At 43.9% G+C, this 15,347-nt stretch overlaps 1 protein-coding gene across 3 annotated transcripts in view; it reads left to right on the top strand.

Annotated features, from left to right (window-relative positions):
* SLCO2B1 (solute carrier organic anion transporter family member 2B1) overlaps positions 1-15,347 on the top strand; it is a 109,974-nt gene that overhangs the window by 41,201 nt on the left and 53,426 nt on the right. For all 3 annotated transcript variants that reach the window (XM_073333933.1, XM_073333923.1, XM_073333943.1), the window contains 4 exons: positions 427-564; positions 697-859; positions 3,142-3,363; positions 4,473-4,571. In XM_073333933.1, the coding sequence (XP_073190034.1) occupies positions 427-564; positions 697-859; positions 3,142-3,363; positions 4,473-4,571 (622 nt within the window). The remainder of the gene's footprint in view (positions 1-426; positions 565-696; positions 860-3,141; positions 3,364-4,472; positions 4,572-15,347) is intronic.

Here is a 15,347-nt window from a genome sequence, read left to right on the forward strand (position 1 = left end):
TGCAGTTTCTCATTGGAGTCTGTTTTTGAAGGTTTTTGTTGTTGAAGAATTGCCACTTTTAAGTCTTGAGTCTTTAAGTTATTGAGTGTCCAGGGAGGTTGAAGTGTTCTCCTACTGGTTTTTGAGTGTTATAATTCCTGATGTCAGGTTTGTGTCCATTTATTCTTTTGCGTAGAGACTGTCCGGTTTGGCCAATATACATGGCAGAGGGGCATTGCTGGCACATGATGGCATATATCACATTGGTAGATGTGCAGGTAGCGATACTTTAAAGTTTCTCCCACATGTTCAATGGCCACCACACTTCTTATTTTTAAGGGATTGTTTTATTTAAATATAAGAAAGTTTGGGAAAAGAGTTTGTTTTTAGGTTACAACTTTCAATAGCAATAACTGTACTGAGTGGATTATTTTTTTGTCTCTGCAGTTTTTTGTGTTCTGCCATGGGTTTCTCCAGCTCTCCCAGCTCTTGCTATCTGGCTATCTGAAAAGCTCAATTTCAACAATTGAGAAGCGGTTTGGCTTGTCCAGTCAGACATCTGGATTGCTCGCTTCCTTCAATGAGGTAATCTCTGCTGTATTCAAAATTCTCTCTTTTAATCTCCCACCCACACAACTCTCCTGTACTCTTCTCTGTCCTAAGGAGGTCATTTGCAAAGTGTTTCAGAAGCTTTTTAATCTCTGTCTCCTACTGCAGGTTGGGAACACATTGCTGATCGTCTTCGTAAGTTACTTTGGAAGCCGAGTGAACAGGCCCCGGTTCATTGGCTGCGGCGCTATTCTTGTATCCATAGCTGGGTTTCTCATGTCTCTTCCTCACTTTATAATGGGGCTCTATGAATATGACCAGTCCATTGCCAGTAGGTACTCTAAATGTATATACTTTTTGGGAACAGGTAAAGGGGGAGACCTTTTCTTGAGGTTTCATTAACTGCAAAGCATAAAAATGTGGAATATGACACCAAAGAAGCAGATGTTGAACTTTTGTTTTCAGAAATTAAAATGTACTGGCCCCAAGAGGTAAATATTGACTGAGGTGGAGCCAAGAGAGGAATAACAAGAAAACAGCTCCTAGGCTGGAGTTAAAGAAAAGGAAAATGAGATCTAAAGCATTTACATTCTTAGATATACTGCTGCTTCCAGTTCCTGCTTCCCCTTTCATTATGATTATTTAGGGCACCAAATGTACCCTGGGTCCCTACCCCAAAGAGATTACAATCAAGGATCTATTCCTGCAAATCATTACTCACACAAGTTGTCCTTACACAACTAGTCCCACTGAGTTCAGTCCAAATCAAGGAGAATACTTATGTGAGCAAGGGTTTGTAGGATGGGGCTTTAAACTGTAGGTGAAGGAAGAGGATTGGATGCAGTCAACAGCAGTGGTAGAGCAGTGACCATAGGCACAAGTGCCTGGATTTTAAATCTTTCTTTCTTTATTTGTGATTTCATTGATGCTTCCTTGTGGGCAAGGAGTAGTGTTCGTGGGCCTCATTGAAGAAGTCACTTTTAGGAAGGGACGTGAAGGAGAAGATGGTAGGATATGGAGGACCAGGTCAGGGAGGGGATTTACAGGCATCGGGGGCTTCATGGAAGAAGTTAGGAGATGAGAATGGAAGGAGAATATGCTGGTGGAGGTTAGTCATCCTACTCCTTGACCTCAAGGTTATAATCCCCAATCACAGTAATAATAGAAATCCTACTATCAGACTCCACAAAATCCTTTAGAAACTTCTCTAAGAGGCCTTTTCCCTGTTTCCTTGGATCACTGCAAAGGTACAGACCAGCCAGAACACAGCTGGGGTCACAGACTCGGTCTGCATTGTACTTTCCCATTAATATTTCCTCAGTTACAGCCACCAAAGGAAGATTTACGAAGTGCCTAATTCACAGCTATATCCAGGGAACAAGGGCTAACGAAAGTATGGAAACAAGTCCAACCTACACTTCATGACAGGCCCTTGGCTAGTGCAGATGTCTCCTGGGTCAGATGACTGATCTGTCAAACACAGAGGAAAAATCCAGAATTCTGTGTTGTTTGGGGGACTAAACAAAAATTCCAGAACTTTCAAAAGCAGCTGTTATGCTACACTTTTCAATATTCATTAATTATTTAGATAATTACTTTCAAGATAAATCTGTTATCTATTATTTCACAATTATTTATGATACCCAATTTTTTTTATCTCATGTCTCCATCTCCATTACACTGGTATCAATCCAGAGTAACTCCACCAGAGTCAGAGTAGATGAGATCAGACTGCTTCTTTAATTGGACTTGATTTTTATCCTTTTTGTATCCATCTATATTTTTAAATGTGACGGTTTCTGTACTTAGCTATGGAGTAACTTTTGGTTATTGCCATTGTTCTTTTATCATAATCATCTTTCACAGCTCAACAAATACATTTTATTTGTTTCTGATTGTCTTGCACAGTGTCGCAAATGTGGATGTTAAATTAAGGCCTCCTGTTTATTTGATGTATATCTAGATGTATTTGCCATTGTTGTTAGGTAGGTTATTATTAACTAGATAAAGAGATTTTTAAAAAGAAACAAATATTGTACCAAATTCTGCTCTGTGTAACACTTGTGCAATTTCATTAGTCCATTGAGGCAGAAGGGGGTAACTGAAAGTAGAATTTAGCCCATCATTTGTTTAATTTGTAAACCATACATGGCTATAGAAATCACTCAGAGCCGGATTTCCCCTGGCCTCAGCAGCTGGCACGGGGTTGAGGAAAAGCCAGAGGTCAAGGACTATTTCAGCTCCTGCTTTGGAGAAATGTAGGGACTGCATGCTCTGTGTTGTATGCCAGGCGGCAGGATGAAAGCACTGTGCGGTGGAGCTGGGCTGGGGCACCAAGAAAGCAAGTTGTGTGCCAGACTGCAATCACTGCTTGTGTTCTGGAGAGCATGGGGAGGAATTAGTCCTCTGGAGGCACACTCAGTGACTGAGATCCCCATGGGGCTGTGTGACTGCACAGTCGGGACTGTAGCTAAGGGCCGCAACCTAACCCTCAGAGAGACAAACAGCAGCTCTGTATCTGATGCTATTTTACAGAGGATGTTTCACGTCTAAGGTTAGGTGCTCACCAACTTCGGCTTTGAGCACTTAGGGGTGTTGCATTTGCCTCCGCAGGTGTGTTCAGCAATTCTACTGATCTCTGCCAACCTGCTATATCCATCAGAAACCTCAGTGACACAGACTGCACCCCACATGCAGTGAAAGAAAACCGCGAGGTCCTGCTGATCCTGTTTATTGGCCAGGCTTTGCTAGGGATTGGAGGGGTCCCCATCCAGCCCTTTGGGATCTCTTACATTGATGATTTTGCCAGTGAGAGAAACTCACCTCTCTATTTAGGTAAGACTAGAACTGAGTCCCACCACGGTAAGAAAGAAAAGCAGCACTTATGCTGGGCTGGAGGGATCAGTTCCATGACAGGGTCTGACTGCTCAGCTCTCAAGAACAGACCCTTAGACTACAAGAAACTTCAAGTGTTTTTAATTTTGGCTGCTCCAGGGTATAAATAAACTCCTGAAACATATTTCACAAGGATTCAGGGTAACGAAGAATTGAGTCTTATGTATGTTCATGCTTTTCATCAGTAGTTGTCGTAAGAGGGCTTCCATGTAAAAGCTGAAGTAGATAAATTGAGGTAGCAAAAAAACATTTCAAAGAGCATGGCACAGTTTTTAATCTGAACAGTGCCAGCATATATCTTGAGTACCTTTCTGAATGTAATGGAGGTTTTACACGAGGAGTAACTGAAGTCAGAGTTTGGCCCCTGATGTACTGCGGAAGTCACAAGGGGTTCAGAGAAGAGTGACAAGAATGATTGAGGGCATAGAAAAACTCTCCTAAGGAGAGAGATTGAAAAGATTGGGATCGTTTACCTAGAAAGGAGAATTGGTAAAAGAATATACAATAATTACGGTATAGAAGAGGTAGATAAAGGATTTTGATTCTCTTTTTCACTTAAAACAACAACAAGGGGATATTAAATTAAATCAAAAGGTGGGAAATTCAAAACTGCTAAAAGGAAATACTTTTGCATACAACATGTAATTAGACTGTGGAACTCATTGCCACATCAAGTCCACGAGGCCAAGAATTTAAGCAAGATTGAAAGACAGATTGAACATTTATATGGATAACAAGAATATAGAGGTATAATTAATGGTAACAACATTTTTGGAAGGAATATTAGAACTCATGCTTCAGGGTTTATTAGATATCAGGATGAGACCTAATGTGGGGGTAGATTAACTCACATCTGCTCCTGCAAGTTTCTTACACCTTCCTCTGGTGCTGGCCCCAGTCAGAGACAGGATACTGGGCTGGATGGACTTTGGGTCTGACCTCATTTTGTAGTTCCTATTTTCCTGTGGTTTTGCATCTCATGTCCCCTGCATGCACTCCTCTCAAAGACAGAACCTTCCTGCTGAGTGGAAAATGCTTTCTTTTTGCAGGAATCCTGTTTGCTCTAACTATCATCGGACCTGGCGTGGCATTCATGTTAGGATCTGCCATTTTGCGCTTTTATGTGGACATTGACAAAGTTCCCCCAGGTGAGTTCATGTAGGTTCTGAGGGCCATTATCCATTCTTAATGCAGTGTGTGGGAGTGTGTGTGTGTGGGGGGAAACTTTCCTGTTATCATAGGCAATGTTATTTTAGATCTGAGAGCTAGCATCATGATGCCAAAAAAGTTAAAAAGATCTGAAGTGTGCAGCGACGCTGCTGTTCATCTGCCATCAAGTGAAGCAAAGCCTGGCTTCCTTTAACTCTGCTGACACATTTGTATATGCCTGAGTGCATTAACTGAGCTTCCTGTAATCATTCTGCTAGCGGCTTGCATGGTTCCGGGGGTGGTAAACCAAATACAGAAAGTGCTGCGATGGAACTCTCCGAATAATCAGATATGGCAAGTGGGTGCTTCCCTTCTAACTCAGGGTCACACACAAATGTTAGAGGGTTAGATCAAGCATGGCTGCTGCAGAAACTTCATGTTTTCCTCATGCTTTCTCCTTCCTCAATCATGGGGATCACTCAGACCTGTGCTGCAGCTCATTTCCAACATTGCCAGCACGAGTAGAATGAAGCCGACTTATCTGTCGTTACCATGCTCACCACTGTATTAGCTGGGTGCCCACAAGGATTACACCTTATTCAATATGCTTCTCTCGATTGCTTCTGAGTAGCCAGTGGTGCATGGGAACTGAACAGCTATGCACGTTCCACCCACTACCAGCGATCAGGGTGGGTGTGTAGGAGGAGGAGAGCAAAAATGAAAGGGGAGGAAAGAAAGGAGTGGAGGAGAGAAAGAAAAGAGACATGGAATGTGCAAAAAGAGAGGGTAACTGAGGAGGGGAGAGAGGCAGGGGGAAAGGAGACCAAAAACAAGGAGAAGAGACAAAGATCAGGGAGAGAAAAGGACAGTAATTGCCCTTAAAGTCATAGAATCATAGAATATCAGGGTTGGAAGGGACCCCAGAAGGTCATCTAGTCCAACCCCCTGCTCGAAGCAGGACCAATTCCCAGTTAAATCATCCCAGCCAGGGCTTTGTCAAGCCTGGCCTTAAAAACCTCTAAGGAAGGAGATTCTACCACCTCCCTAGGTAACGCATTCCAGTGTTTCACCACCCTCCTAGTGAAAAAGTTTTTCCTAATATCCAATCTAAACCTCCCCCACTGAAATTTGAGACCATTACTCCTCGTTCTGTCATCTGCTACCATTGAAAACAGTCTAGAGCCATCCTCTTTGGAACCCCCTTTCAGGTAGTTGAAAGCAGCTATCAAATCCCCCCTCATTCTTCTCTTCTGCAGGCTAAACAATCCCAGCTCCCTCAGCCTCTCCTCATAACTCATGTGTTCCAGACCCCTAATCATTTTTGTTGCCCTTTGCTGGACTCTCTCCAATTTATCCACATCCTTCTTGAAGTGTGGGGCCCAAAACTGGACACAGTACTCCAGATGAGGCCTCACCAATGTCGAATAGAGGGGGACGATCACGTCCCTCGATCTGCTCGCTATGCCCCTACTTATACATCCCAAAATGCCATTGGCCTTCTTGGCAACAAGGGCACACTGCTGACTCATATCCAGCTTCTCGTCCACTGTCACCCCTAGGTCCTTTTCCGCAGAACTGCTGCCTAGCCATTCGGTCCCTAGTCTGTAGCGGTGCATTGGGTTCTTCCGTCCTAAGTGCAGGACCCTGCACTTATCCTTATTGAACCTCATCAGATTTCTTTTGGCCCAATCCTCCAATTTGTCTAGGTCCTTCTGTATCCTATCCCTCCCCTCCAGCGTATCTACCACTCCTCCCAGTTTAGTATCAACCGCAAATTTGCTGAGAGTGCAATCCACACCATCCTCCAGATCATTTATGAAGATATTGAACAAAACCGGCCCCAGGACCGACCCTTGGGGCACTCCACTTGATACCGGCTGCCAACTAGACATGGAGCCATTGATCACTACCCGTTGAGCCCGACAATCTAGCCAGCTTTCTACCCACCTTATAGTGCATTCATCCAGCCCATACTTCCTTAACTTGCTGACAAGAATACTGTGGGAGACCATGTCAAAAGCTTTGCTAAAGTCAAGAAACAATACATCCACTGCTTTCCCTTCATCCACAGAACCAGTAATCTCATCATAAAAGGCGATTAGATTAGTCAGGCATGAGTTGCCCTTGGTGAATCCATGCTGGCTGTTCCTGATCACTTTCCTCTCATGCAAGTGCTTCAGGATTGATTCTTTGAGGACCTGCTCCATGATTTTTCCAGGGACTGAGGTGAGGCTGACTGGCGTGTAGTTCCCAGGATCCTCCTTCTTCCCTTTTTTAAAGATTGGCACTACATTAGCCTTTTTCCAGTCATCCGGGACTTCCCCGGTTCGCCACGAGTTTTCAAAGATAATGGCCAATGGCTCTGCAATCACAGCCGCCAATTCCTTCAGCACTCTCGGATGCAACTCGTCCGGCCCCATGGACTTGTGCACGTCCAGCTTTTCTAAATAGTCCCTAACCACCTCTATCTCCACAGAGGGCTGGCCATCTCTTCCCCATTTTGTGATGCCCAGCGCAGCAGTCTGGGAGCTGACCTCGTTAGTGAAAACAGAGGCAAAAAAAGCATTGAGTACATTAGCTTTTTCCACATCCTCTGTCACTAGGTTGCCTCCCTCATTCAGTAAGGGGCCCACACTTTCCTTGGCTTTCTTCTTGTTTCCAACATACCTGAAGAAACCCTTCTTGTTACTCTTGACATCTCTGGCTAGCTGCAGCTCCAGGTGCGATTTGGCCCTCCTGATATCATTCCTACATGCCCGAGCAATATTTTTATACTCTTCCCTGGTCCAACCTTCCACTTCTTGTAAGCTTCTTTTTTATGTTTAAGATCTGCTAGGATTTCACCATTAAGCCAAGCTGGTCGCCTGCCATATTTACTATTCTTTCGACTCATTGGGATGGTTTGTCCCTGTAACCTCAACAGGGATTCCTTGAAATACAGCCAGCTCTCCTGGACTCCTTTCCCCTTGAAGTTAGTCCCCCAGGGGATCCTGGCCATCCGTTCCCTGAGGGAGTCGAAGTCTGCTTTCCTGAAGTCCAGGGTCCGTATCCTGCTGCTTACCTTTCTTCCCTGCATCAGGATCCTGAACTCAACCAACTCATGGTCACTGCCTCCCAGATTCCCATCCACTTTTGCTTCCCCCACTAATTCTACCCGGTTTGTGAGCAGCAGGTCAAGAAAAGCACCCCCCCTAGTTGGCTCCTCTAGCACTTGCGCCAGGAAATTGTCCCCTACGCTTTCCAAAAACTTCCTGGATTGTCTATGCACCGCTGTATTGCTCTCCCAGCAGATATCAGGAAAATTAAAGTCACCCATGAGAATCAGGGCATGCGATCTAGTAGCTTCCGTGAGCTGCCGGAAGAAAGCCTCATCTACCTCATCCTCCTGGTCCGGTGGTCTATAGCAGACTCCCACCACTACATCACTCTTGTTGCACACACTTCTAAACTTAATCCAGAGACACTCAGGTTTTTCTGCAGTTTCGTACCGGAGCTCTGAGCAGTCATACTGCTCCCTTACATACAGTGCTACTCCCCCACCTTTTCTGCCCTGCCTGTCCTTCCTGAACAGTTTATAACCATCCATGACAGTACTCCAGTCATGCGAGTTATCCCACCAAGTCTCTGTTATTCCGATCACGTCATAGTTCCTTGACATCACCAGGACCTCCAGTTCTCCCTGCTTGTTTCCAAGGCTTTGTGCATTTGTATATAAGCACTTGAGATAACCTGTTGATCGCCCCTCATTCCCAGTATGAGGCAGGAGCCCTCCCCTCACAGACATTCCTGCCTGTGCTTCCTCCCGGTATCCCGCTTTCCCACTTACCTCAGGGCTTTGGTCTCCTTCCCCCGGTGAACCTAGTTTAAAGCCCTCCTCACTAGGTTAGCCAGCCTGCTGGCAAAGATGCTCTTCCCTCTCTTCGTAAGATGGAGCCCGTCTCTGCCCAGCACTCCTCCTTCATGGAACACCATCCCATGGTCAAAGAATCCAAAGCCTTCTCTCCGACACCACCTGCGTAGCCATTCGTTGACTTCCACGATTCGACGATCCCTACCCCGGCCTTTTCCTTCCACGGGGAGGATGGACGAGAACACCACTTGCGCCTCCAACTCCTTTCCTTGAAGCCTTTCCAGTTTCATTTGTACTGCACAATGTTAGGAGAGCATTTGTGGGATTTGCTGGGCATGGGAAAGATCTCTAACACTCTCGTAACATCAGCCTGTCAGCAAAGGCAAAACTAGAAACTACCACAGAAGGTAGGGAGGGGCAAAGAAGATCCAACCAGTCAGCACAGAGTTGTAACAGGGATGTGTACTGTGGAAAAGCCTAAGAACAAAACTGATGCTGCTGTCTCAAGAAGAGCTGGCTCAGGCACCAGGGAGGGCAGCGGCCCTGAGGAGGGGCTAAATAGCTGGTTGTCATTCTAAAAAGGATGGCAGGATGGGCAGGGATGGTGTCTCTAGCCTCTGTTTGCCAGAAAAAAATTAATCGCAATTAATCACACTGTTAAACAATAATAGAATACCATTTATTTAAATATTTTGGATGTTTTCTACATTTCAAATATATTGATTTCAATTACAACACAGAATACAAAGTGTACAGTGTTCACTTTATATTTATTTTTGATAAGTATTTGCACTGTAAAAAAAAAAGAAATTGTATTTTTCAGTTCAACTAACACAAGTACTGTAGTGCAATCTCTTTATCATGAAAGTTGAACTTACAAATGTAGAATTATGTACATAAGAATGGCCATACTGGCTCAGACCAAAGGTCCATATAGCCCAGTATCCTGTCTTCTGACAGCGGCCAATGCCAGGTGCCCCAGAGAGAATGAATAGAACAGGTCATCATCAAGTGATCCATTCCCTGTCTCCCATTCCCAGCTTCTGGCAAACAGAGGCTAGGGACACCATCCCTGCCCATCCTGGCTAATAGCCATTGATGGACTTATCCTCCATGAATTTATCTAGTTCTTCTTTGAACCCTGTTATAGTCTTGGCCTTCACAACATCCTCTGGCAAAGAGTTCCACAGGTTGACTGTGCCTTGTGTGAAGAAATACTTCCTTCTGTTTGTTTTAATCCTGCTTTCTATTAATTTCATTTGGTGACCCCTAGTTCTTGTGTTATGAGAAGGAGTAAATTAAACTTCCTTATTTACTTTCTCAACACCAGTCATGATTTTATAGACCTCTGTCATATCCCCCCTTAGTCATCTCTTTTTCAAGCTGAAAAGTCCCAGTCTTATTAATCTCTTCTCATATGGAAGCTGTTCCATACCCCTAATCATTTTTGTAAAATTTTAGAGCCTGCAAGTCCACTCGGTCTTACTTCTCAGCCAATCACTCAGACAAACAAGTTTGTTTACATTTGCAGGAGATAATGCTTGCCCGCTTCTTGTTTGCAATGTCACCTGAAATCGAGAACAAGCGTTCTCATGGCACTGTTGTAGCTGGCATGCCAGATGCGCTAAAGATTCATATGTGCCTTCATGCTTCAACCACCACTGCGTCCATGCTGATGACGGGTTCTGCTCGATAATAATCCAAAGCAGTGCAGACTGATGCATGTTCATTTTCATTATCTAGTCAGATGCCACCAGCAGAAGGTTGATTTTCTTTTTTGGTGGTTTGGGTTCTGTAGTTTCTGTATCGGAGTGTTGCTCTTTTAAGACTTCTGAAAGCATGCTCCACACCTCGTCCCTCTCAGATTTTGGAAGGCTCTTCAGATTCTTAAATCTTGGATATAGTGCTGTAGCTATCTTTAGAAATCTCACATTGGTATCTTCTTTGCGTTTTGTGAAATCTGAAAAGAAAGTTTTCTTAAAACGAACAACATGTTCTGGGTCATCGTCTGAGACTGCTATAACATGAAATACATGGCAGAATGCGGGTAAAACAGAGCTGGGGACATAGAATTCTCCCCCAAGGAGTTCAGTCACAAATGTAATTAACACTTTTTTTTTTTTAATGAGCATTATCAGCATGGAAGCATGTCCTCTGGAATGGTGGCCGAAGCATGAAGGGGCATATGAATGTTTAACATATCTGGCATGTAAATACCTTGCAATGCCAGCTACGAAAATGCCATACAAATGCCTGTTCTTCCTTTCTAGTGACATTGTAAATAAGAAGAGGGCAGCATTATCTCCTGTAAATGTAAACAAGCTTGTTTGTCCTAGCGATTGGCTGAACAAGAAGTAGGACTGAGTGGATTTGTAGGCTCTGAAGTTTTACATTAATTTTGGTTTTGAGTGCAGTTATGTAACAAAAACAAATCTACATTTGTAAGTTGCACTTTCACGACAAAGAGATTGCACTACAGTATGAGGTGAATTGAAAAATACTATTTCTTTTGTTTATCATTTTTACAGTGCAAGTATTTGTAATAAAAATAATATACTCTTTAATTTCAGTTACAACACAGAATACAACATATATGAAAATGTAGAAATATCCAAAATTTTTAATAAATTTAAATTGGTATTCTATTGTTTAACAGTGTGATTAATCATGATTAATTTTTTGAGTTAATTGCGTGAGTTACCTGCAATTAATCAGCAGCCCTAGTTGGAAATAAATATACTTAGTCCATTCACAAACATAAATATGTCTCACAGTTCCTCTATAAGGTATTATAAGCATAGGCATGACATGATTTGCCCAAGGTCACTGTACCAGAGCAACATTGTCTGCTTACTCAATCCATGCTTAAACCGCTAGAGCACAGCTCTTCCTAGCCCATAATCCAGGTGGTGTTATGTGGGGATGGAGCTGTAAATTCCAGAACTTTGGAGTTTTGCATATTGTAGGCTTGCTTTGTTCTAGAAGCAGTAAGTGGCTGCACATAATGTAACCCTGTGACCCTTCCTCTGCCCTTGTCAGCTTTGGCTGGATCCTGCCTCCTAGTGTCCCTTAGAAAGACTTCAAAAAGTAAATTCTGAAGGAACAGAATCAATAGTTCTTTTCAAGCAAAGTCCCTTTTTCTTAGTTCCATTTTCTTGACTCAAAAACCAGAGGGAAACTATTCTCTCTGAAAGACTGGCCCTATATTAAAATGCTTTTGATTTATAATTATGCAGCATTGCTGTAGCCTTGTTGGTCCCAGGATATTGGAGAGGCAAGATAGGTGAGATAATCTCTTGTATTGGACCAACTTTTGTTGGTGAGAGAGGCAAGCTCTTCTTCAAGTCTGGGAAATGTACTCAGAGTGTCATAGCTAAATACAAGGTGGAACAGTTTTTTAGTGTAAGTATTTAACATATATTTCAAGGGACCATTCAAGATGAAGTGGCCCAGTAGCACCTGATTGTCGATAAAAGATTTCTTGGTGTGCTTGGGGTGGCTACTGGATCTGTGAAGGGAAGTGTGGTGATCCATGGGTTTCTTATGTGTTAACTGCTTATGCTAAACAATCGGTTCCACCTTGTATTTAGCGGTGACACTCAGAGTACATTTCCCAGACCTGAAGAAGAGCTCTGTGTAGCTTGAAAGCTTGTCCCTCTCACCAACAGAAGTTGGTCCAATAAAAGAGATTACATCACCCAGATCGTCTCTTCAATTTATATAACAGCTTTTACTCTGATGGACCCTCAAACTCTGCACAATCCACAGATACCTAATATCACAGAAACAACTATCTCTGGCAGGAGGGTAGCAGCCAACTGACATGCAGCAGGCTATACACATGGGGCAAAGGGAAATCTGGATCAAGGACACTGGACAAACTCTTATGAAAACTGCCATGGGATTGTTCATATCTGTGCAGAACAAACAAAGCCCCAGTTTTAAAGTCTGCAGCAAAAGACCCTGAAGTGGTAAGTGGCTTGGCACTCAACTTACCTGCCTCACACTGTTGAAGGGATGGATTGACCATGGTGGGGTTTGTGGTCCCAGGGGCTCTGCAAACCTGATGCTTAGATCTTCTAAGACATCCCCTCAGACTAAAGCTAAGTGAGGAATATGTCTGAGTAACTGGAGAGCTCCCTCTACCTGTGCTGTCTTCAGATAGGAAAGTAATTGGCTATTGAGTGAGAGGGAAAGGAGGAAGCGCAGAAAGTGGTGGCAGTGGTAGCTAATCATGCAAAAATAAGGCTAACCCAGTCTCATGATTCTTGGCTAAACCTTGTCCGTGTGCAATTCCAGAAGGAATTTTAACCCCCACATACAGCACTACACAACTGGCTATGTGCATTGTGGAGGTAGGAGGTTATTACCTTCCTCCGAATCATGTTACCAACCCCTTCCAGAGACAAGTGGACCAGATGGTCCATCTGGCTTATCTGATACGGCAAATCCTAAATTTCTAATCAGACCCCATATGGCAATAACCAGCTGGCATGTTACATCCTAACAGTTGTGTAAGAGATGCTGTTCACTTATCCTTTAGGACTAGTTTCCTAGAACTAGGCTTAAAATTGATATCTAACCGCAGGAATTCCATGATCTGTAGAAATACTCCTTGGTTAAAACTGATTATATTGAGAAATTGCATCCTGACTTCTGAAGGTCATGTTTTATTTAGGCCCAGTACCTCCCCACAGTGTGTGTCATCTTTAGCAGGAAGCTGCTCTTATTTTGTGAGAAAGGGAAAAAACATTCCAGATGTTCTGTCTGCTCATGCAACCGGGGGGCGTGGGGGGTGGGGGCAACGGTCATTCAAACTGGAGGAAAAAGCAGAAGGGGGAGGAAGAGATGGAAGTTACCAAAAGATTTTGTATAATTGGTCAATTTGGGCTGTATATTGGAGATGCCTTAAAAGGGAGTGTTGTCTAACCATGAGACTAGCAGAGTGGGAGTCTGGTTCCCTGGGTCCTACTCCTGGCTTGGCTGCTGAGAGTAGGCAAGTTATTAAAGCCAAAATATTCAAACTTGGGTGCCTAAATTTAGATGCTTAAATTAACATTTAGTATTTAGTGGATTTCTTTAATGCTATTTAGAGCATTTCTTTAATGCTATTTAGAGCTATTTAATGCTATTTAATATTTAGAGCTATTTAATGCTATTTAATGCTATTTCTTTAATGCTATTTAGAGCTGGCTGTATTGTAAAGAATCCTTATTGAGGTTACAGGGACAAACCATCCCGATGTGTCGAAAGAATAGTAAATATGGCAGGCAACCAGCTTGGCTTAACAGTGAAATCCTTGCTGATCTTGAACACAAAAAAGAAGCTTACAAGAAGTGGAAGATTGGACAAATGACCAGGGAAGAGTATAAAAATATTGCTCGGGGATGCAGGAGTGAAATCAGGAAAGCCAAATCACACCTGGAGTTGCAGCTAGCAAGAGATGTTAAAAGTAACAAGAAGGGTTTCTTCAGGTATGTTAGCAACAAGAAGAAGGTCAAGGAAAGTGTGGGTCCCTTACTGAATGAGGGAGGCAACGTAGAGACAGAGGATGTGGAAAAAGCTAATGTACTCAATGCTTTTTTTGCCTCTGTCTTCACGAACAAGGTCAGCTCCCAGACTACTGCACTGGGCAGCACAGCATGGGGAGGAGGTGACCAGCCCTCTGTGGAGATAGAGGTGGTTAGGGACTATTTAGAAAAGCTGGATGTGCACAAGTCCATGGGGCCGGACGAGTTGCATCCGAGAGTGCTGAAGGAATTGGCGGCTGTGATTGCAGAGCCATTGGCCATTATCTTTGAAAACTCATGGTGATCGGGGGCGGTCCCGGACGACTGGAAAAAGGCTAATATAGTGCCCATCTTTAAAAAAGGGAAGAAGGAGGATCCTGGGAACTACAGGCCAGTCAGCCTCACCTCAGTCCCTGGAAAAGTCATGGAGCAGGTCCTCAAGGAATCAATTCTGAAGCACTTAGAGGAGAGGAAAGTGATCAGGAACAGTCAGCTTGGATTCACCAAGGGCAACTCACGCCTGACTAATCTAATTGCCTTCTATGACGAGATAACTGGCTCTGTGGATGAGGGGAAAGCAGTGGACATGTTGTTCCTTGACTTTAGCAAAGCTTTTGACACGGTCTCCCACAGTATTCTTGCCAGCAAGTTAAAGAAGTATGGGCTGGATGAATGGCCTATAAGGTGGATAGAAAGCTGGCTAGATTGTCGGGTCCAACAGGTAGTGATCAATGGCTCCATGTCTAGTTGGCAGCCGGTATCGAGTGGAGTGCCCCAAGGGTCGGTCCTGGGGCCGGTTTTGTTCAATATCTTCATAAATGATCAGGAGGATGGTGTGGACTGCACCCTCAGCAAGTTTGCAGATGACACTAAACTAGGAGGAGAGATAGATGCGCTGGAGGGTAGTGATAGGGTACAGAGGGACCTAGACAAATTAGAGGATTGGGCCAAAAGAAATCTGATGAGGTTCAACAAGGACAAATGCAGAGTCCTGCACTTAGCACGGAAGAATCCCATGCACCGCTACAGACTAGGGACCGAATGGCTAGGCAGCAGTTCTGCAGAAAAGGACCTAGGGGTTACAGTGGATGAGAAGCTGGATATGAGTCAACAGTATGCCCTTGTTGCCAAGAAGGCCAATGGCATTTTGGGATGTATACATAGGGGCATTGCCAGCAGATCGAGAGACGTGATCGTTCCCCTCTATTTGATATTGGTGAGGCCTCATCTGGAGTACTGTGTCCAGTTTTGGGCCCCACACTACAAGAAGGATGTGGAAAAATTGGAAAGAGTCCAGCGGAGGGCAACAAAAATGATTAGGGGACTGGAACACATGACTTCTGAGGAGAGGCTGAGGGAACTGGGATTGTTTAGCCTGCGGAAGAGAAGAATGAGGGGGGATTTGATAGCTGCTT

This window comes from Lepidochelys kempii, chromosome 1 (assembly GCF_965140265.1).
Source record: "Lepidochelys kempii isolate rLepKem1 chromosome 1, rLepKem1.hap2, whole genome shotgun sequence".
Lineage (NCBI taxonomy): Eukaryota > Metazoa > Chordata > Testudines > Cheloniidae > Lepidochelys > Lepidochelys kempii.